General features: G+C 34.1%; 1 protein-coding gene across 2 annotated transcripts in view; it reads left to right on the top strand.

The window, feature by feature from the left end:
- C15 (homeobox protein C15) overlaps nt 1-24,240 on the top strand; it is a 189,826-nt gene that overhangs the window by 48,200 nt on the left and 117,386 nt on the right. The window contains exon 2 of one of the 2 annotated variants that reach the window (XM_081734398.1): nt 23,465-23,548. The exons of the other annotated variant lie outside the window; for it this stretch is intronic. Within the exon in view, the coding sequence (XP_081590524.1) occupies nt 23,465-23,548 (84 nt within the window). The remainder of the gene's footprint in view (nt 1-23,464; nt 23,549-24,240) is intronic. 2 annotated transcript variants of the gene reach the window in all.

Below are 24,240 nucleotides of genomic sequence, written 5' to 3'. Positions count from 1 at the left end.
GAACTCCCTAGTTTTAAGTATAAATTTAATTGGAAAATGAATAAAAACTTACATCAATGAGTACATATCATGAAAGAGAATTCCTTCAAGGTTTGTTTAATGTTGGTAGACTTCAACGTGGGATCCATTTGTGACCCTGCACACGTCGAGACGATATTCCACTTCTCGCCACGTATTCACCAACATTTCAGGTCTAACTGTCCCAAAACTGTACATAGTTTTTGCTGTAGATGATTCATTACCATACTGACGTCTAAAATTACGTTCCACCGTTATAACTGACTTGCAGTGACTGACCGTTGGCAGTGTTTTCACAAGCCAAATAACACACTGCGCTTTCTGTTGCGGAGTACATATTGTTGCTGAGTTACTCTGCGCTGCACGCCTGCCTGGACTGAACTGAGGAAACAGAGGAAAAAAAAACAGCACTGGTGCCGTCTCAAGGTCAATCAGATCTGCCAACTGTAGGGGAGCTAAACTTGGAGAGTTGATGAATCAAACACCACAAACTAGAAGTCACTTTGTATAGATTTTAGGACACATTAAACTAGGGAGTTCTTTTTCAAACACACTGTAGTTTAATTTCAAGACAGTGATAGGAAACGAAGAAAAGCGAACCAATGGACAGTTAAAGAATTTGACAATGAAATGAACGCTTTCATTCTAACGTCCCGCAATTATGCCCGTTTTTCTAAGGGAACCGGATAATTAAGGCAACTGAAAGATGATGGAAAAATTGGTGAAATGAGAATGTGGGGTAAAACGGGAGTACCCCGTGGAAAACTACGGATGTAGTCCATTAGAAAATTACTTGGCCGGAGACCGAACCAGTGACTTCATGCATCAGAGGTAAGCGCTCTACCATTGAACAACCGTCCACCTACATTTCACAATTAAAGAAAGATTAATCTGTAGGTTGTTCAATTCGATCCGATGAGTTGGTTCAAGTGTAATGTCTCCTATTATTATGTTAAAAGATGTTGACTCTTTAGGCCTATCTCGATCAAATATTTCAACGGAAGACTCAAGTTTCGTGATAAAATATGATGACAGAATATCATTTCGTAGCACATTTTGAGAGAAAAAAAAAACTGGTATTGAGGTTAAGAAGGTACGATTGCTTAATTGTATTTAGAAAGTAATGGACTCACAAAAGGATCAAAGATAAGATTCAAGCTATTTTAAAAATGGAACTATTATCACTTAGGTTATGAGCTAAGAAGGGAAAGTTAAATGAATTAGTAGCTTTTATGTATTAGTAGATTTGTCACGTTCTGATCTGGCAACTGTTTTTCAGAATTATCAGTGTGATATATTAAAACGAATTTTAATCATGGTATTCAATTAACTCATGGTTTGGAGCTTTATACCTTCTTTGATGATGCAACTAGCTTAACCCATAGTGTCCAGAATTCCCCACTGATATTTTGAAAAGTTTTTTTTCGCCTATTTGGTTCTAATAGTACTCTAAAACAAATATTAGAATATTTTTCAAAAATATTTATTTTTTCTTGTCTTTTAGCCCGGCAACTTAAGCTGACAACCGACACAAACATATTTTTAAAAAAACATTTTGAAAAGTTACAATTTTGAGGGAGAAAATACACGGCAAAGACATAACTATTAAAATAAAATTAATCCTAATCAAATTAATCCTTCCTTAATGTTTTTTTTTTTTCAAAATCGATGAACTGTGACACATTGTAGTTGTTAGTTTAGGAAGAAAAAGTTCTAAGGCCTTAATTTAGGGAAGAATTATGGAAGTTATATCTCTTTACGTTACTGTTTTATTATTATCAATGTTGGGTAGTGTTTTATATGATGTATTCGGCTAATATATTCTGTGACGTTGTTTGATAGTAATTAGTAATCGTAAAACAAGTTGGTGGCAATAATTAGGTTATGCCATATAGTTTGTGTAGAGCGGAAATTGGCTCTGTGTAGACATCAGTGAAGGAAGATAGAAGAATATATATGGTATTTACTGTAGTTATGAAATGCCGTATAAAAAATATACATATAATTAAAGAAGAGGTCAGTATAGCATGTCTGAAAAACTTATTTGAAGCTTTATTTTGTTATTTCTAGTCTGTGCGTATTGTTCTTGGCGCACTATATATAGATTCTGCATAGAATTAGCAATCTAACCAACTTGTGGAAAATTAAACAGATTTGCAGACAGATTTTATAAGATAACAATCAAATTTAAGTCATTACTACATACTACCCTTTGATAAGTTACCATGCAATTTAAATCTACATAACCACTTCGCCTGACGTAACCATTCCTCTCTGTGGTTCCATCCATTACTTTCTTCTTTTTCTTCTCGCCACTTTTTCCTACTATTACATTTTGTATATACTACATCCCTTCTGCTTGAACGCGGTCTGAATGTTACTTCACTTCGTCTTAATATATTTTTAATATTACATTTGAGATTTAAGTTCCGATTTTTTTCCCCACCTTTGTATTATTTTCCCAATCCAACATACTCATTTTCCTGAAATATTTCCAGGAGTTTTTTCATTGCATTACAGCTTTATCCACATTTCTACTTTCTTCAGTAACTCACTGTATCCAATGTAAGTTGCTACTCTGTATTAGTTTCTGAACCATTATACTGATACACTGTGTCATATGCTACTACTCAGCATCTGTACACTATTGGACTCTGCATCTGAATACTACTACTCTGTATCATTATGTTACTCTGTATTTGGATATACAGCACAACATATTGTTGACGAACCTCATTCTTATTCATTCAATGCTCAAAATATACATTTCTTCCTTTTACATGGTCCTCTCTTCTTTGCTATCCAACATCTTATTCCTTGTTGACATTATCAAGAGTACAAATTGCATAACAATAAAATTAGTTACACGTACTTCTTTTCTTCTTCAAACTTCTACTGTTTTCTTCTATAATTAATGTATCATTACTTTCGTCACTTCAAGTAGGTTACTTTTTCTTCTCCTTCAAACTCCATCTGTTTTCTTTTATTCCTGATATTGTTTTGGCCATTTCTCACTTTTCATATATTGACTTTAATTTTCACAATTTCGCGTCAATTTTCGATTTAGATCTCGCAATGTTGTACAATTGCCAAGATAATATAAATACACTTACTTACCTCTTATCAACACGCCACCCTCTGCACTATTTGTTCTGTATAGGCTATATACAGTATTTTGTGAAACCATGAAAAAGGCAACATCCCTAACTGTCCTCCAACTACTGTTCCCTATCATTTCTTATTTTATTAAACCGATTCACACTAAAAGCTTTGAAATTATAGTTCACTTGCATAACTTCTACGTTCTGCTCAGAATATTTATGTAAAAAACTTTATTATTTCCAGTGCCATCCAGATTATCCTGAACTGACTAGTGAGTAGTACATGGCTCGAGTATAAACTATAAAGCATTTCTGTTCAGCATACGATCCTAACATCACCATCTTTACATTTCTAAATAAAATGATTTTTTTTGTTTGTTTGTTTTACGTCTACGATTATGACATTTAGGCTAAAGAAGATGGGTGTTTTGAGAAAGTGGACGATTGTGAAATAATTGGTGAAATAAAAATTTGGAAGAAAACAGAAGAAACTCCAAGAAAACCCAAGAATACGATGTTCTGCATCACAAAATTACGCGGCTGGAAATCGAACCAGTGATCCCTTGTAACAATGGTGAGGGCTCTATCACCTAGTCTCCATTGAGTCCCGTATCGTGTTTATCGAAAATATACCATTTTGATACATGGAAGCCTACTTTAAAGAAAAAATAACGACAAAGGATATTGAAAACTTAAAAAGTTGAGTTTAATATGCGGTTTTGATACTACTCATGTGTTTACTTTGCTATAGTAATGCAGTATACCCTAAGTATGTATCAATACTTCTTGGTCACGTGTTCCATGAATTCATTTCGAGAAAACGGAAATGTCGAAGAAAAGAGAGAAAAAATAACGTTGTAAGTCGTAAAGCACGCCTGTTCCCACCTCCCCTGTCTCACATCGGAACCGATCAGAATTGGATGTAGATATAGAGAGACTGAAGAGAACATTGAAGGGCGGTAAGTGTGATGCAGAGTCCCAAGCGCGTGTCCTGATACTTTATTCATGGCGTCAGTTAGAAAGCAACTTGGGACACACTATTCACGTTTGCACATTCCACATCGAGTTTTCCTTTCCGTAAGACACTTCGCATTCACCACTTGTTACTCAATGGTTGGGTAGCCAATCATATGCATTTCACACTACATAGTACTGCTAAAAAAATATTCTAATACATGTTTCAATAAATTTCTCTTTGCACAACTCAGTTCATTTTCCAAGTATAGTTTCTTGAAATACTATTCATAGAATTCGAATAACATACCTATATTCAGATATTGAAGCAAGTATTTAAAAAAAAAGAAAAGAAAAGAAAAAGAAAAGCCGAAGAAATATTGAAAACTTATTCAATATTATTCGCTATTCAAAAATTGAACTTGTATTATTTACTTGATTTTTTTTTAATGTTATTGGGTATTCCCAAAATGGAAAAAATGTTTCTTGAATAGTAATTCATACAATATTGTTTAATATTCAAAAAGTGAACAATTATTACGTATTTGAAAAATTATTCAAATAATGTTATTCTTTATTCAAAAAAAGTTAGAATAATCATTGTTTACTTTAAAAAATCAGTCAATGTTATTTGCTATTCAAAAAAATGAACATTTATTTTTATTTGAAAAAATTTGTTATTGGAGAAAAGCAAAAGTATTTTGTTTTTAAACTACTCAAAATAGTTTTATTATTATTATTCAAAATATGAACAATTATTATGTATTCGAAAATTGTTCAAAAAATAATTCTTTATTTCTTATTCACAAAGTTCGAATAATTATGGTTTATTTGAAGAATTACTGAAAGTTATAAAAATTAATGACGATTCACTCTTAAAATAACTATTCAAATCAATAGTTTAAAAAATAAATTCAAGAATTAGGCATATATTCTTCGAATATATTAGACCTGGGGAACATGCCTAGTATGTTCCAGGTATGTTTCCCGTGCCGTAAGCGCCAATGAACCACAAAATTATTCCCTCAAAATATGTTAAATCGCATATATGCGTAATGTGTTTACATTAAGGCGAGTCTAAAAACACTTTAAACATGTAAAAAGAAATGTACTCATAGGTGGTCGCGAACCACCAACCTTTGGATTACTAGCCACGTGCTCCTTCGACTTGACCACGGAGGCGTTGAAGAGAAAATCGCTTGTATAGGGATAAACTATTGAGGTCTTTTGAATTTGGCTAACCAGAGTGCTCCTTTAACCGTGTATATTCGACGATATCCGTTTAGGATCAGATAAAATCTGCTCGCCATGTAATTTTATAACAAAATGATGAGTGTCTATTTACTTTATTTCATGGTTCTTCCATATTCATTTTCAAATGATCGGCGAAGTTGCCATCTAATAAAGTTGATGCATTTGTTTTAGTACACAATCGCTTAGAAAAAAAAGCAACAAACGCATCAAGTCTGGGAGATGAATTTAGAACGCTAAATGGCGCGTGCCTAGCATATCTTGTGCGTTAGGGAATCTGAAATAGTATATATCTAAAGGACGTACCTAGAACATGACAGATATATGTCCCAAGTGACGACATAAAAACAAATGACTGTTATAGTGCGAAACTGAGCCAGGTATGTAAATGCTATATTTGTGGTACATAGTTGCAATTATCAATTAGGTGTAACAAGTACTTAAAACTGTAGGTAGCTGAAGTACATACTTAGCACATGAATATCATATGTGCCAAGTGTCGGGTACCTAAAAAGTAGCTGGGACACCGAAATGGCACATACCTAGCACATCTTGCTGTTAGGGATCTCTGATAGTTTTCGAACTAGAGAGCCTCAAAGTTACAATTTTCTAGATTTCGGCATTTCGTAACTTTGAAATTACGCTTTTTTCGCCCTATGTTCATATGGACGTTTTTTCTTTTTTAGGTGTGACGAATTCACTAGATTGTGGCTACATGAATGAATACCCTGTGTATATATATATATTGGAGCATCCTTTATAAGGATAAAGTTAATTTCTTCTCACTCTTCCTTGTTCATAGTTATTAACAAGTCGTTCCTTAATGAAGCATTTTCTTTTGCAACGTGAAACCGTGTTGTTAGTAAGTTCGTTAGTTGATAATTAACAAGCGGCTTTCATTAGAAAACATCCTGTCACATATTCAAGGAAGAAAAAACATTTTGTTTCCAAACTTCAGGAAAACCCATCAATATTCTGGCAAGCACCTTGCATATCGTGCGCAAGAAAGAAAAGTTGTTTACTTGTTTCTTTCACGCCAGTAGGAGTAGTGTATCGTCTCCAACCTCAAAAGCAAATGATTCTTACAACTGTTATTCGCACCAAAGATTACAAAATCACTGTTCCAAGAAGGCTTAAGTTGAACTGTTAGTGAAACATGAGTCCGTTTGCTGTTCAATGACTCTTTTTGGTCAGAGTAAATTGGAAGTTTGTCGTGAGGAATGCTTTGCTTAAGTTTTCGCAAGTTTTTATTTCTCAATCAAGTCAATGGTTGAAGAAAAAAAGTTGGGAGAGTAACAACGTACTTAATATCTATTGTTAACGTGTATTATATTTGTCTCTTAAGTAATGTTGTCTTGTTTCTTTATACTATCGGTAATCAACAATTATTTTTATGTATATAAAGTGTTAGTCTTATAACTAACTCTCTATGGACAATGAAATAACGTAATTGAATGTTACCATTGCTAAGTCAATACGTTCGTTGTTAATCAACTCCAGAAGAACTACAATGGGGGCATGGTAGCTCAGTGGTAGAGTGCGTACCTCTGATGCGTGGGGTTCCTGATTCGATCCCCGGCCAAGTAAGTTTCTGGTGGACAACACCGTGGCCATGTGTTTTCTCGGAGTACTCCGTTTCCTCTCACATTCTCATTCCACCAATCCTTCCATTATCATTCACTTGCCTTAATCATCGTCTCCCTTAGCCTAACCTGCATATTCGAAGGATGTTAAAATGAAAGATTTCATATCATTTGTTCCAGAAGATTACATTATCTTTCCACTTTCTTCTCGGTCCTCTATCAAATTCCCCAACTACTGTCCATTTTAGAATTATAGACATCTGATTTCAGGATTTTGTATTTTTTTAAAAAAAGAACTTTTTAAAAACCTTTTTATACTGATTATATTTTATATACGTAACTTTACATCCATAACACTGAAAAAATGGAAAAGCGACTAATTTACAATACACTTAAACACAGGAGTCTATATTCTCGTAAAACTCTGAAATAATCAATAGAAGTGTGGAATTTCCAGGTTCAAAAGCAATGATTGTTACAGCTATTATCCATATCTGCGCTCATCTCTGATGCGAGAAGTCCTTGGATCGATCCCATACTTAAGTAAGTTTGTGGTAGACAAGATCATGTCCGTGAATTTTTTCGTGGTTTTCTCATTTCCTCCGCATTCTCATTCCACCAATTAGTTTACATTAATTCCATTTTATTAAGCATTCGTCTTCTTTAGCCTAAAAGACATAATTAAGAGACATAAGGCTAAAACTTTAATTTCATTTCATTGCCTCCATAGGAGCGATATGTTCTATCAATCCTAGACATCATTATTTTTCACAATACAAATTTTAATGAAAAGCAATATCATATAACAAGTCTATTTATGCATTAAAAAGGGGAGGGGGAAGATAGAAATGATTGTACATAGGAGAAAATAATTCCGTGCATGACGAATTTGCCAGAAGTCACAAAAGGCATCCGGTTAAAGCATTTCTATAAATCTATTCTTGTTACTCGGAAGGGCCGTGGCGCACGATAACAATTCATGTTTGATCAGTGTCATTCGATTGCCACTTCCGATACCGCATTATTCTCGGAAGAACTAGATTGTTTTTTTTTTCTTTGTTTTAACGTTAACCAAACATTCAAGATGTTCTCAGTTCTACTCAGAGTTGCAACCTTTGACTATAAATATTTCTAATGTAGCAGTAAATTCCTTACAAACAAGACTGATGGTTTATTTGTGTTAAAAAAAAAAAAACAAAAAAACTCAAACTTACTCTTGTCAGGTTGTCGATGAGGAACATTTTCTCATAATTTGACTCAGCCTCAAGCTCATGTTCTTACTTACTGACCTGTAAACATCAGTCAAGGTTAACTTCTCCACACTTCTGACCTCTCAGCAGGCTTAAATCTCATCTCATAATACTTTTGATCCCTTATCTTCTAAATCTCAACATCTGACTACTTCTAATCTCTCAGCACCGTCAAATCTCAACCTGCCAACATTCTTGGGTATTCAAGCACTCGTACACCTCAAATTAGCAATACTTCTGACCTCTCAGCATAGTTGAAACGTGAAACCCTGAATATTCAAACCCATGACTCACCAGATTTGGTGACCTGGTTAAACCTGTCAAACGGAAAAACCAGGAGCGACTTGGTATGACCCGAATACAACGAAACATCCGAACGTTAATTGAAAATACTGTATTATGAGTCTACTTATGAAGTTCTAAGGATTCTTTCCTGGAGCTCCCTTATTATTATATAGTTAGCGTACGCGACTTCGTCACGGAAGACCCGGGTTCGATTCCCCGGTGGCACATTAAACTGTAGGTTTAAGTTTCATGTAACCTCAACACTGAAAGGAAGGATAACTCTAATCCATCCATCATGATTCTCTACTCTCTCTTTTTCTCACTAAAGTCGATAATTTTCTTTCTCTGTTGTGTGCACCTGTTTATTGCACTGAAAGATAACTATAAGGTATACCAACGTATAAACACGTAAGAACCGCAGAAAATAAAAACTATATGAATTCCTTACGAGAGATTGTCAAAATGTAATCAAACGAGCCGGTAACACTTGTCCTGTATAGGTACCACTGATTAAGAAATGTCACATCAGAAATCAAACAGTTGTGTGTTAGATTGCGAGTAATATATATAATTAATCCACGGCAAAATTCTACAATAACTCTATAGAGATGGTATTTAGGCAGCTTCTGCGTCATCGGGTTCGTCTAGGTCGCAAGTTTGTCTAGATTGCTGGGTCTGTTTGGGTTGTCAGTAGGGTTCGAAATTTTAACGGTCGAAGTTGATAGGGGTGGGGTCGAGACAGAAGTGTGAAAAAAAAGCTTCGCACTAGATTGTTTCGACATGAGAATTAATATATTTGAACATCCCTAATTATTAAACTATGTAAGGTTAGGGATACCGTTAACCACTAGCTCACTTATTAATTAGGCTTAATGCGTGTGAAATATATGTTAAGTATGTGTTAGAAATAAATGGATTACTGTAATTAATTTTCAATCTTTTGACTATAGTATTATTTTATCCACCCCCAGTCCAGAAATCTTAAGTGGAGGAAATTTCTCCATCTCCTCAGAATTTCGCAGTCTGGTTGTTGGATCTATCCAGATAAGATCGGATTTGAAAAGCAAGACACTGACCTCGTGTGATTGGGACAAAAGTCGTGACCCAAAGACCTAATGACTCACCGTGACCTGTTCCATCACTGCCTCTTATCACCCCTAATTTCGAACTTGTCAAGCTTTCTGACCTCTCAGCAGTTCTTAATATCACTCTTTCAGCACTTCTTGGCTTTCAACCTCAATCAGCACTTCTGAGTTTCCTCCTTGATCTCTTAATCACTCTTAAAACTCACTCAAGTATTAAGCACAGTCTTCAGCTAACTTTTTTCTGCCTCTACGTAGCAATTTTTCTGTTTTAATACTGTTCATTAGTTGGTCTCTTTTGTCCCCTTGCTACTTTTCCTGCCACCGTATCTTCTAGTATGAATTTTATAAATACAATTCCTTCCTAGCCAATGTGTCAACCAGTTTATTGTCATCTCTTTAATCATATATAATATTGTTATTTTCTACTCTGCTATTCCTAGCGCTTCTTCATTTGTTCTCCACTAGATCCGGTTAATTTTCTCCATTTTTCTCCACACCCACGTTTCGAAAGCCTCAAGTCCTTTCTTGTCGTTTTTACGTATATCCATTTTTCTCCACACAAAACAAGGGGGCATGGTGCTCAGTGGTAGAGCGCCTGCCTCTGGTGCGTAGGGTCCCTGGTTTGATCGCCGCCCAAATAAAGTTTGTGATGGACAGCATCGCGTTCGTGGGTATTCTCGGGTACTCCCGTTCCCTCTCACTTTCACTTCTTCCATCATCGTTTAATTGCTTAATCATCGTATCTCCCTTAGCATAAAGGGCATAATCGTGGAACGTTATACTGAAAGATTTCATATCATTTTTCCACATAAAACATTCTATGTGTCCAATTTTTGATTCATTATTCACGGATCCTTCAAATACTTTTCTTGTACTTGTTTTGGTACTTTTAAAGCAGTCCTGAAACAAACTATTAGGCGTCTTCCTGTTTCTTACCCTGTTTCCTTGTTTCAACGAATTCAACAGAATTACAGCTAAATATTGATGATTTTGTAAACAGTCAGCTGGGAACCTTGGCGATGCGTAAAATAGCATGTTATAAATCTAGTGACGCGTGTTATAATTCCTCGCAATGACACGCTATTGTAATAAAGTCTATGATCTTGTAAGCATTTAACATAAAAACGCAAAGCGAATTAACGCGAATGAATGGATAATGTTCAGTTTAATTTGAACCCATTTATATAATCTGTGAGTCCTTTTTAGTAAAGAAATCACGAAATGTAACTGATAAAAAAAAAACAAGTGTTTGAGACAATATATTATAAATTTAAATAACAAACAAACTAATCCGGAAGCCATAAAACATGCATTTAATAAACTACAAGAATTGAAAAAGGATAATAAATAAAAGTCTCCTCTTTCTCTTATGTGCCTGAAAAACTATGACAGATAAATGTATCTACCTTTTGGCGGCGAAAAATGTGCTGAGAAGTGGCCTATACTGTGGGGAGTTGGTCTTATATGATGATCTGAGTACCCACCAACTGCACCGGGTTTAAGCCCTGGATTCCAAGGCCATGATGACATATTTTAAGGAAGAACAAATTTTTAGGTCATCATCGTCATCATCATTCATAAGCTTAACTCACGGATTGGAAGGAAGCACTACTTTTTTTTTTTTTTTTTTGTCCATATCATATAATTGTGTAAAGCTACGTACAATTCAAGTCTGAAGTGATAGACAAAGCTATCACAACGACATTCTGCTGACGATGCATGATCTTGCATGATATGTTATAGTATTAATTAGTGTTGTTGTTGAGTTGGTGTTGTCTGATTGACTTGAGGAGACACTAGTTCAAAGGGTAAATGTTGGAGTATGTAGGGGGAGTAGAGAAATGCGGAATCGGTAGGAAGAGATAGAAGACTAGTGTTTGTGGGTCAGTAGAAAATTTATAAGATATTAGCATAGTGGTTGATTATTGTGTGGTAGCATGATAGCAACGTGAATCTTTTTGTAAAATCTGAAAATGTACATATAAATAAATTATTCATATTGTTTATCTGTACATTTTAAAATCTCACAAAAAGATTCATGTTACTCTACATACATACATATATATTACTCTATGTGTATATTTAATGGCATAACAAGAAAAAATAATTCATACAATTAAAATTTTACAATCCCGATTATAGAAATACTAAATGGATTTCCATTCTTGCTTACAAATGTATTCACTTGGAATTTGAACATTGCAATAATGTTAGCATTAACAATTATTTTCAAATATGGTATATGTATATAAATGACTTTTATCTGTATATACAAATTTATACTACGAATATTACATACACGGACCATAAGGTTGATATACTAGTAGTTGTCTGTATCCACAAAAAGATTATATTGCCCCATTTTCCTGAAAACTCACCCAGCCCAATTTCAGGGCCCGAAAAAGAGGACATGTCCGGATAAAACAGAATGTTTTCAAACCCAACATTAATATTAGGTTTCGTTCTTCCTAACCTCTCTGTAATGCATAATGACCCAAAATATATATTCAAGAGTCTGTTAGAATTTCTTAATTTAGATACCCATTAAGCCAATCATAATTTGTACACCGCCTAGCCTGTAAAAAAAAAAAAAAAAATCCAACATCTATCCAAGAAAAGAAAAATACAGTTATAAAATTATTCATTGCACAGATTAACGTAAAATGTATGAGAAATCTACCTTAATGTCTCAAACAATAGAACTCGTTCTCTTTAACAAGTTAACTTTCCACATACTGAAACAAATCCCAGATACATTTACATGTATCATCTCTTAGAATAATGCGTACTATATGAAATAACGCAACTAGCGCTCAGCGGAATAGTAAATACACTTTTTTGCATATATTGTAGAACCTGAATTAATTATACACAGATTGTTTTGTTGATTATGACTACTGTATTACTAAATGTGTGTTGTTTGATTATTAAATCATTATAACTGAGTTTGTGTATTAAAACACTTAATCGAAATACAATTTGTTGTAACGTTAATCGTGGAATCTTCGTGGAATCACTTAAAAGATTTCTTTTTACTTTTTTATTATGTAAAAGCAAACAATATGGACTTCATAAATTTTACACTTATATTACATAACCACCTGCCTATTTGTTTCCGTTCTGTATTCTATATTTATGCATGTTACTATGGACATTCCGTATCTTTAGGATGTTGCTAACGATATATTTGTAACATAAATGAATATCCCAAATGTTACTAGCGTTTTCGAAGAAAATTGCAGTATCTATAAATGAGTGACGTCACCAGAGACTTTAGAGGCGAGTTTCAATTAGAGATATTTTTAATCGGAGTGATGGTGTTTTTTTTTATTTATTAGTATTTCATTAAATATAAATTCCATTTTAAACAAAACCAATTATAAAAATAATATTTCTCGTGGTTACGTGGCTAGCATGCATGCTTTCGGTTCGATTCCTGGTGGGAGATGATGTAGTTGGAATCCCACATTAAGTTATAGAGATCTACATCTCACCTAGCATCCGTGCTCAACTTGCTAAACCTATCAATTAATAAATAAATGTTTTATTTCGAGTATCTCCTAATCTTTATGTAGGTCTTACTAAAAATCGCAGCTGAATTTGGTTGGTAAAATTGGAATTTAACCTTTCAGCACCGAGGCTACATGAGAGGGGGACTTAAAGGTTCACGTGAAATCCGAACCAGATGAACTCCTAACAGAAATCGAACTCGGGTATCCCGCGCATAAGGCGTGTACGTCAACCGTTAAGACAAGAGGTCACTTTAAATTACTGTTGAAAGCTCAGTACTGACGGAATAGAAATGCATAGCATGTGTTGATTAGAATTTTTACACTGAAGTACATAAATATAACATCAACTTTATTGTAAAACTTAGTATTCGTATAACTATGCTTATGACACAAATATCTTATCAATCTTATAATTACTTTTTGATGGTGGCGGAGGAGGGGAAGGGCTTCTGAAATCCAGCTCTTTTAGAGACTAGGTAATGTGATGAAGAAAGGCCTATATTGTACGTACACAGAAGAAAAAAGTATGTAGCATACGTAAAAACGTAGATTACACGCATAAATCCTGTTGTTTTTGGACTTAACTTACAGCAAACGTATAACTCAAAACTTAAGTTTTATCCGTACTCTTCATATAAGTGTTCGGAATAAATGTGCTTTTTGTCCGTACACAGGCATTCAGGATCTTACATACAGGTGGACGTATATAGCATATAGCTGACGTATGAAATATATGGAAGCTTGTTAGATGTCAGACATCCTACAGTGGCATTATGTAACATCTACGTACGAAAAGAGCAGTACGTATGTAGCATATGGATAACGTATGCTCCGTACAGATTTCCGTAGTATATATATATAAGGATTCCGTATATTTGTATAATATACCGCTGTCCACTTTGTTCTTCATAACCTCGTATTGCACAAGGATGCAAAATACAACATCTCAAACTCTATTATTATTATTATTATTATTATTATTATTATTATTATTATTATTATTATTATTATTATTATTATTATTATTATTATTATTATTATTCCAACGTTAATAGAAACGTCACTCATTCCTTAATAGATACTGTAATTTTCGTAGAAAAGAATTGAATGTTCATAGTAAAGGAACTAAATATCAAATACAAAGCGCAGATAATGTGCTATCAAGGCAGGTTGATATGTAAGTTCTAAAAGTTATAAAGCGCACATTGTGTGTTGTTTTATAAATAAAATGTAAAATAAATTAAATATATAATTTAATTTGTTCCATGGATACTTTGTGCGCAACTTCTTTACATATCCTTTTATTATAGGCAACCAACATTACTATGCTACTGTCCAGGTTGCATAGAAACTAGGGAAACTAGGATCGATTTTAAACTGGATACAGATAGCCAAAAGGCACAGTTATTCGTGAAGATGTTAACGGATTGACTCTATTAACGAACTTGTTCAATATAATGTCTCTAGCTGTGTATTGCATGAAACAAAATTCTAAAATTCGCTTTTGTTCAAGAGTTATCATGTGGAGTAATGGACAGGGTAAAAACGATAATTTGTATGTTGATCGTTAGAGGGTAAAAACGGTACAAATAACGAAAGGCAATTTTCTACAATTAATATTTATATATCTTCACATTAATCTCTCTATTAAAACCGGAAGTGGTAGAAAATAAACTACTTTTGCTTTTAACGGTAATAGAAATAGAGGAAAAACTGTAATAGATAGGAAGAAGCATTTTTCTGCAATCAATCAAGCATTCCATAAATATATTCCACCTTCACTCTTATCTCTCTGCTGAAGCCAGAAGTGGTAGACATCTGCTACCACTCCAGGTTTCACTATAATGAAAAAAAAACATTCCATATAAACCAAACTCCTTCACGTGGTGTACACGTGAAATTGTTGCTTATTTGAAAAATATAATAAACGCTAGAGCTTGTACCTTTGGTACACGAGATCGCAGGGTCGAATCTCGGTGCTAGAGCATTAAAAGATTTGAAAGCATTACGGTGTGGTTCGGATTTCACCTTAAATTGTAGATTCACACCTCACATAGTCTCGGAACTGAAAAGAGACGCTAAACTTCAAACAAACAAACACAAATAAAAAGGAAACTCAAAGAAAATAGATAGATTCAAAGGAAGATAAGATTTCTCTTAAGTCTGCACTATATATATTTAACAAACTTGGTAATACGGTCTGCAAGGCCAGTTTATAGTGGAGTCAATAGTAATCAACATTAATAAAATCAAGGCGAATCAAACCCAATATATAAACTATCATCCCGGCGTTTGCCTGGCGAAAATGAGGAAAATCAATAGAAAAATATGTTAGGACGGTCAACCACGGGATTCGAACCCAGTACCTTCTAATTGCGAATCACGAACCACTCCGAGGAAGGTGCACTAACTTTATTCTAGTATATTACTTATTCATATATTTGGTATAACAAAGCAAGCAGCCATAAATTAAAAACAAGGGAGAGAACCAAACATGATCCTTCTAGAAGAAGACCAATATCGTAATAAACTTTATTCTATGCTGCTTGATCTATAAATGATTTTAGTGGTAGTTGATGTAAAATGGCAAAACTGCCGTTCGTACGTTTTCATGCTAGAAGCAAATGGTGTGTGACTGTTTTAGTCCTGCGGTTTGCCTGACAGGACACGGGTGGCCCTGCGTGTTGAGAGGACGGTTAGAGACTTGTCGACTGGCGCCAGGGGTCCGAATGCGTGATTTCCCCGCTAACTTACGTCCCAGGACCCCTTTTCATCCATCCCAATTTTCAGGGACAAATTAAACCGCTACACTGCGGTCTTTAGATTTATTTTCTTTCTTTTTTTTTAAAAATATATATATATATATATATATATGTATACGTGTATATAAAAATTGTGTTGTTCCAATATGCTTATTGTTTATGCCTATCAATGTCTATATGTATACCCAGCGTGATATAAATCCACATACGTGGACAGTAATATCATGCACATATTAATAGCTTCACGCGTGATGCTTGTCAGTTGAAACATAATTCATGTTTAATACTTCCTTTCGCTGGAAATGGCGATGCATGCTAACATTTCCCAATTCAAGCTATTATTTCATTTTACTTTATTTATTTATTTATTACTATTACTGTTATTATTTTACTTTTGCATGTTATTCGGATAAAAGCGTGGGTTGTTTAAATACCATTGGTTTCCCTTTCCCCTCTATACCCTTTCTCCACATGTTTACCTGTTTCCTCTATGTACGCTTATCAACACAACCTGTTTTTTTTTTTAATTGTTATGTTACTGTATTTTAGATATTATGGCATTTAATCTTTTTTCTTTCTTTCTCTTGATTTGCGTGTGGAAGTAATTAAAAAAGTTCTCTACGTTTAAATTTCTAAACTAGAATTTTCCTCTTGGAATTACTGTACAGCGAAAACGTTGTTGACGAGTCTTATGCATATTTTATTGTTCATTTGTAGGCGTCATTACGTAGTTATTTTAAATTTCTGCCTCCTTTTAAACCAATTAAAACTCGTCTTGTCTCTTATTTACATTACTATATAATTTACACATACCAATCGTGGCCCTGAGTTACAGGTAAAAGAGCTTGAGGATTGTGGCTTCTGCAAAACGTAATATGTACGAGGAAATATGGTGTACGCTGTAGCCTCGGTGTCACTTGGACAATTGCCCATTTTCCAGTGGCGGATCCACGAGGGAGGGCAGACGGAGCCCCAAAGCCTACCTTTTTCTTCTGAGATAAATTGGTTTTGCTACATACAGAGCCACATACCTCTCTCCCAACTAGTACTACGCGTAGTTTAATAGGTGTCTTTACAAAATGATACAGACGCTGATCGTTGTAGTCGGAAGTCACGAGTATTTGTTGAATATTCGCAAGGGAACTCGAATTCTATTGTATCAGACATTAAACTGAAATAGTAGGCCTAACTTAATTGATTTGCGTTTGATATATTTATGAGAGCATTATTAACATGAAAAGAACCCAGTCTTGTTGATATTTACGATTAAAAGTCTGCGTGGATGTAAAATAGCATCTCTATCCGCATCCATACTTGCGTCTACAACACCTGCATCCGCAGATAATGTAATAACAAATACAAACTTATTTATTCTACGACAATTATAATTTCAAACATAGTTTCTAATATAACAATATTGTGAATATTTCCATATTTTTGTGAATCGATATCAATAAAGGTCAAGCTAAATTTTAAGTATGATCTCTTCCTACTACAAGTCAACTATTCAAAATAAAGTGGAATAAGATTTATGCAGAAACAAATTACGAAATTAATTGAGGACTTAATATTCATTCAAATCATAGTTATGACAAGAAAATTGCAAAGTTGGCAATACAGAACTTTGTAACAAATTCAAATGCTTGCAACATTTAAATATACATACCAAACCATATTCGGCGGCGGAATGACGAGTGCATGAAAATAATTGGACTTCACACTATCTATGATCTTTTTACTTTCGTAACGTAACACTAATACTCACAGCTTTTATATATATCTATATCTATATCTATCTATCTATCTATATCTATCTATCTATCTATATATATATATATATATATATATATATATATATATATATATATATATATATATATATATATATACAGTAAAACCTCTGAATAACGGACACCAATGGGACATGAATTTTTGTCCGTTATTGAGAGGTGTCCGTTACAGAGAGGTTACAGAAATTTAATTTCTCACAACGGTAATTGTATGTAGTAATATACAGTAAATACATATGTATGAGTATAAGTACGTAAAATTCAATATGAAAATACTATTTAGTACGTATTTGAAATACTGGGAGGGATGAAGGAGAAATTCATTTCTATTAAATAACATTATTACTCAGAGATGTGTTAATATATTCATATACTGCAAAAGATAATGTGTGTATGGTAATTTCTTTACGCACATGGCATCACCCTGTAAAAATCCATTAATTTACTTGTTATCTATGAAATTACCGGGAAAAGGTGAAAGGACCAGAGGAAAAAGAACTAAATTTGTTAGGAAAGGGAAGATCTTTCGCATAGAATTCTTGACCATCCAACTGTCTCTGCATGAGTGTTATTGAAGATTTCCTAGGATTTTCAGAGAGCAGTTTATTGCTGGCAGAAAAAAATTCAACTTCAGCTTGAAGCTGCTCTGTTTGATGGTTCACCATGTCTAGACTCATGATATATACACTTGTGGGGAAAAAATTCCTGTCTACTGTAATATATAGCAAAACCGAGAATAATTCCTGTCCGTTATGAAGAGGTTATTGAAATATTTGGGGGAGAAAAGGACTGTCCGCGTCCGTATCTAAGAGTGTCCGTAAAAGGGAGGGTTTTGTTCCGTAAGAGAACATATATTTTTCCCGGGACAAAAATATCTGTCCGTATTATAGAGGTGTCCGTTGTTGAGAGGTGTCCGTTAAGGGAGGTTTCACTGTATATATATTTTCAATCTTTAATACTGTGAGCCTGCGTATACAATAATTGCTAGGTTAAAGTTCGATTAATTGATATTTTGTAATGATGTTACTCAAGAAATTCCACTGCAAATTTGAGGAATGACTAAACATGAAACTGAATTTAGAACAAGCTTAATTACATTTATAATATTATACCAAATAATATATAATGCAATGAAGAACTGGAAGAAAAATGCGATAATAGCGCATATATTAACAGACAACAAGTTCTTTCATAGGCCGGGAATACTACCTTATTAATTCTACATGTTTCCTTTACCAATTAAATTATTAAGATTAAATATTAAACCAAACCTGTTTTACATTTTAACAGGGCCGAAGACGCCGCCGTTCGAGAGGACCCATTTTAAGACAAAATTTCCTTATTCCATATGCGATACGAACATGAAATTATAAGTGAAGCATCAAACAGGCTCACTACATTACATAAAAGGTAACAGCACACAAAAGGTAAATAAAACAAAAATGTTTCATGGGCCCATTTCAGTAAAAAAAAAAAAAAAAAAAAAAAAAATGTCTACTATTAGGGGGCCCTGAAAATAATATTTATTCGTATGGCTTTGAGACTTGTCAATATTGTCCCTTTAATTAATTTATCAGATATGGAACGGGCCTAGGAGCATAACTAACGGCCCCACAGGCCTTGCCGTGCGGGAGGGCCCACAGGCTCCGGGGTCCCATAAAGAGTAAGAGAAAGATGGAAAGAGGGAGCCCAAGAAATAGAAAAACAACTTTTTCTAAGGGGCCCAAATACGCTTATTAATGCTTGCTCCCCCCAGAAAAATAAAAGATACGGTGTTGCATTTTAATGATTCATAAGTTGATTCATCAATCGTTACGTTTATTATTATTATTATTATTATTATTATTATTATTATTATTATTATTATTATTATTATTATTATTATTATTATTATTATTATTATTATTATTATTATTATGCTTATTTTAGAGGAGCAAAATTTTTGCCACCCGCTTGTTGAGTTCAGCAATGAGAGAGAAAGATCGCCAAAAAGCTAGCAAAAACTTTAGTTAATGAAACTGCCAGTAGAGACACTTAACTGAAGTTAAGGGGTTAAGTTCCTCATTTCATTTATGTGTTGAACACGTTAAAACTTGTTAATCAATTTAAGAGCAAATCACTTTTTAAAAAAAAAAATTAATCTCATCATTTTCTGTATAAGACATGAGTGTCTTTGTTTAGAACAAAACAGTGAAATGTAGTTAAAATATCATTCACAAATAAAAGTAAGCTAACCCAACAAATTCACGTAAAATCACATTATCACATATGGTACTTATTAGGTTGCTGTGAATGAAATATTTGACGCAAGTGTGTTATTTCCAAAAGCCAAATTAACGAAAACCACAATGTCTGCCTAATCAAAAAGTCACCGCCGACGACTTCACCTTCTGCTAACTATTGGATTCTGTGGTTGAAGAAGTCTGTAGTCTCTGATGCAAAGAAGTCATTCAACGATCGATTAAATTGTGACATTCCCTTAAGAAAATCACTAGCTTTTCATTTCTGTAATCCTCATTTACTCTGATAGACCTTGAAGTTATCCTTCAGTGCAATACATTGACACACACCCACACACACATACACACACTGTCGATTTGGTGAGGAGAAAGAGAGAAAGAAAGAAGAGAATCGTGATTGTTAAAATGACATTAATAGTCTTACACATACTCATCAATGTCATCATGTGTATGAGGATGTTTCGTTGTCTCTGGGTCACACTGTGGTCACAGGTCAGACTGTGTCACTTCGATTCACTGGATCTGACTGCTTCTAGTTCTTTCGTGACCAGTTCCTTCATTGCTAAATGTATCCTTCTTCCATTCCATCCGTAGCTAATAGAATGATTCCTCCATGTTTCATAATGTGACCTATCATCCTCTATTTTCTTTTTTCATAAATATTCTTAGTATACTCCTCTCTTCTTCAACCATTTCCAAAACTCTTTCAGTTACCATTTATTACCATCTATTGCGATTTATTTAAGTAAGTGTGGTAAGCAACAAATAGAAACATAACTGAATTATATTTTTGTTATCAGGATTTTTTTTTTTTTTTGTGAAAAACAGACAGTAATTTGTTGTTTCTCGCGCACATACAAAAAAAAAAAAAATGCTGCACCGTTTATCTTGATGCTTATAAAAACAAGATGTTTGGCTCTCACTTGCAGTGCGGTGAAGAACATAGGCATAAATGCTCATCAATGGTAAAGACTTGGCTTTTTCCCCATTCCCAGCTGTCTGCTTAAGAGTAGGCGTTTTGTGTTCTCTGGCAGAGGTAAAATTTTCCCTTGGGCTTCTCGTGGCAAGAAAATTGCCCAAAGCTCCTGATCTCTGCTTATTGCTCGAAAGCGCCTTTATTGGACCAAACACAACAAAAAATACTCAAGAGAACTCTTGCCAATGTTGCCAGCTGAGTCATACAAAGCTTCTGTTTAAATTTTTATTAAGAGAAACTTTTTAAAAAAGAAAAAGAAAAAACGCTTAACAGATACAATTTTAAATGTTTTCTGCTTTTCATTTGTGTTTGGTTTAATTGTGATCCTATCTTTTATCATTAAAAAGATATATTATGAATAGTGTTGCATGAATATTAGATTATGTGCGCCATTGTTAGAAGTATGTCTGCCTCATTGTTATTACAACAATATGTAGAACTCGATAGTTAACAATATCTTTTTACATACATAAACAGTCTGTTCCAATAGAATGCAAGTTACTGCCATCCATTATTATCACTGACAAGGAATAACATACGCTTTAGTGCCACAAAACATAGTTTCTGTAATTTTCTAAAAAAAATAACGCATTAAGAATTTAGCCGCAAACAAACTTATTTTGTTAAGTTTGATCTGATATATCGATTGATATATATGCCCTCTTTGGATAATGTATTATATTTTCCAAATTAAAATATAAAAGAATTAGTCAGAATTTGGAGCTATATCTTATTAACAATGCTGAATACTGTCGTCTTGATAGCGTCGCAATGAAAAGTTTGAGCATCACTTTCATCTTTATAGATTTCATGTTTATCGTTAGTATATAAAGTAAAAAGCAAAAAAGTACCGGTATTTTTCGATTTTCTCAAAAACTACGCATAAGAGTCTACATTTTTCGTTTCTCAGTGAAATTATCGATTTGTATATGTCTGATCTTTGGACTTTGTTTTTTTGTTAAACACTAATAATGTTGTTGAATTATAATTGTGAGAAACCATTTACATTGAAATTTAGAGAAAATATCACCGATGAAAACTGAAAAGCAGTTTAATGATAACATGTGTAGATCCAGTGTAAGTGTATCCATCCACTTATTCCAGTCTTTCTGAATGTAGACCACTGCTATTCAACCGGGGGTACGCGTACCTCTGGGGGTACGTAATCCTAAAATAATAATATTTCCAATATTTATTGAATGATCAAAGTTGGAGAATTTTTTCTTTCTAGTGGACGATTTTCGAGATGACGTCACGCGCATATAATATTTCCAAGTAACAGTTAACATTTATTGCATGTAGTCTCAGATATTTTTCCACACACATGAATTCATTTTTACACCTCTGTAAATCATCCCACGGTTTTGGAAACTTGAGAAAAAATATCCCAGTCATGTAGTTTGCAGTCTTTATAATTATATCTGAAGTTCGTACACAGAGATCGTAAGCTTATCTCATTTTGAAAAAAAAAATCGATTTTTACTTCTTATAAACAGCTTCAGGGGTACACAATTGAATGGCGAACTGTGTCTAGAAGTACGCGAGAAAAAAAAAAGATTGAATAGCACTGATGTAGACGACTCTCTGAGTAGTAGCTATATGTTTTAGCAATTGAAAAAAAAAGAAGAAACATGATTTCTTTTCAAGGTAACAATAATAATCTTGAGACCGAAATAACAGAGTACTAATCTGATTTCACGCCAGGATTGTCGACAACAAATGCAATATTTACACTTAGGATCCTAAGATGACATGCAACCCCGATTTCATTTATATATTTACATCTGTACAGGGATAAAAGTGGATTTGAAAAGGTAGAGTGGCAGATGACGCGAGGGACGTCACATATATTTGCTAGAAGTTGGGGACGACGTTCCACCGCGTTCCCCCTCACTTTTACCCCTACACATACACAGGCCGGTAGCCAGCCCAAAAATGTAGAGAGGCCCACCATATTATAGTTCATTTGCAAGTCTACCGAGAAAGTTTTAGGGGGGGCACCAAAAATTAGGGGGGCGCCCCCCAGACCCCCTGGATACGAGCTTGCCCATACATCTATTTACAGTCTTGTTACCTGTGTTTTCAGTGTCGGTGTAATATATGTAGTGACTATAATGGTTTCACCCATCATAGTGGGGACAGCGATTAACGTCCTTATTAATTTTTAGCAGATACGTTTTACGTCGGTATGCCTCATTTAACATTCTATTAGAGCTTAATGTTTTGTTTCCGTTACACACACCTTTGAGATCAGACCCACAGCTTAAGGGGAACCCGAACCATTACAGGATTTTCGAGAGATATTGTACTCTCATGATATCGAACTTTGCAACAAGAATACCAAAAGTAACAGTGCTAGCATCTAACATATGAAGCAGTCTTTCTTATTCTAATATATAAAATTTAATTTTCAATATTTTAATTAACATACACGTGGTATTAAATTCTGAACATGGAATACCTCTAGTAGCCTCATTAGAAATTTGACTCGAGGCGTGCAATATTCATTATATTATTCTAGCTAATAACGAAGGTACCAGGACTCTCTATTATGTTCTTTGCACCATTTGTTGGAAAAATATAAACTTAATATTCTGATGACCTTTCGAGGAATATGTGCTGTAAGTTTAGTTTTCATTCTATTTGTCTATTTTCAGTTCACTCTAACGATCTTGCAGTATATTGTGATAGTTCCATACAGCTTGATTCCTATATCCTAAAAGAAAGAAGTTTCAATGCAGGTATGTCTGTCCTACGAAGACTAAAGAAATTTGTAATGGTTTATCGTATTAACGCGATAGTTACCTTTACTATATCCGATTATATGAATAGCAATTTTAAAACTTGATTACGTGAAAGATAAGAGGAAGAAATACGTAAAACATTTTTCAATACAGTAAATGTCTATATACGTTGCTTCAAGACTGCTCTATACAGAGTAGTCTTGCGTTGCTTAATCCATATAAATAAAAATGAAATCGACTTTATCCGTTGGATCATCATGAAAAAACGACTAAGCCATTTGAAACAAACTTTTGAATAAGATCCTAAATGGGAGAAATACGCATCCTAAAGCAGGAAAGGAGACTCAAATATATCTTTCAAATATTTTCCATAAACTTTATATATTCCTGCGCAAAGAAGGAACATTCAGCTAACCTTTCTTTACGACATGGCGCTAGAGATCTGGGTGGGCTTTGGCCTCTTCCACTCTTTGCCTCCACTCTTCCCGATCTCTGCATTTTTCTTCCCATCCTCGAACCTTCAATTTTTCCAAATCGCATTCTACTCCGTCCAGCCATCTGGTTTTTTGGTCTTCCTTTTCTTTTGCTGGAGTAGAGTCTTTCTTTCATTATTCTGTACGGCATCCTGTCGTTTTCCATTCTTATTACATGCCCTAGCCACCTTAGTTGATTCGATTTTATAAACCTGA

Source organism: Thermobia domestica, chromosome 12 (assembly GCF_964235325.1).
Source record: "Thermobia domestica chromosome 12, izTheDome1.hap1.1, whole genome shotgun sequence".
NCBI classification, from domain to species: Eukaryota; Metazoa; Arthropoda; class Insecta; order Zygentoma; family Lepismatidae; genus Thermobia; species Thermobia domestica.
Note: the sequence above shows the minus strand (reverse complement) of the source record. Positions and strands in the feature narration are given on the sequence as shown.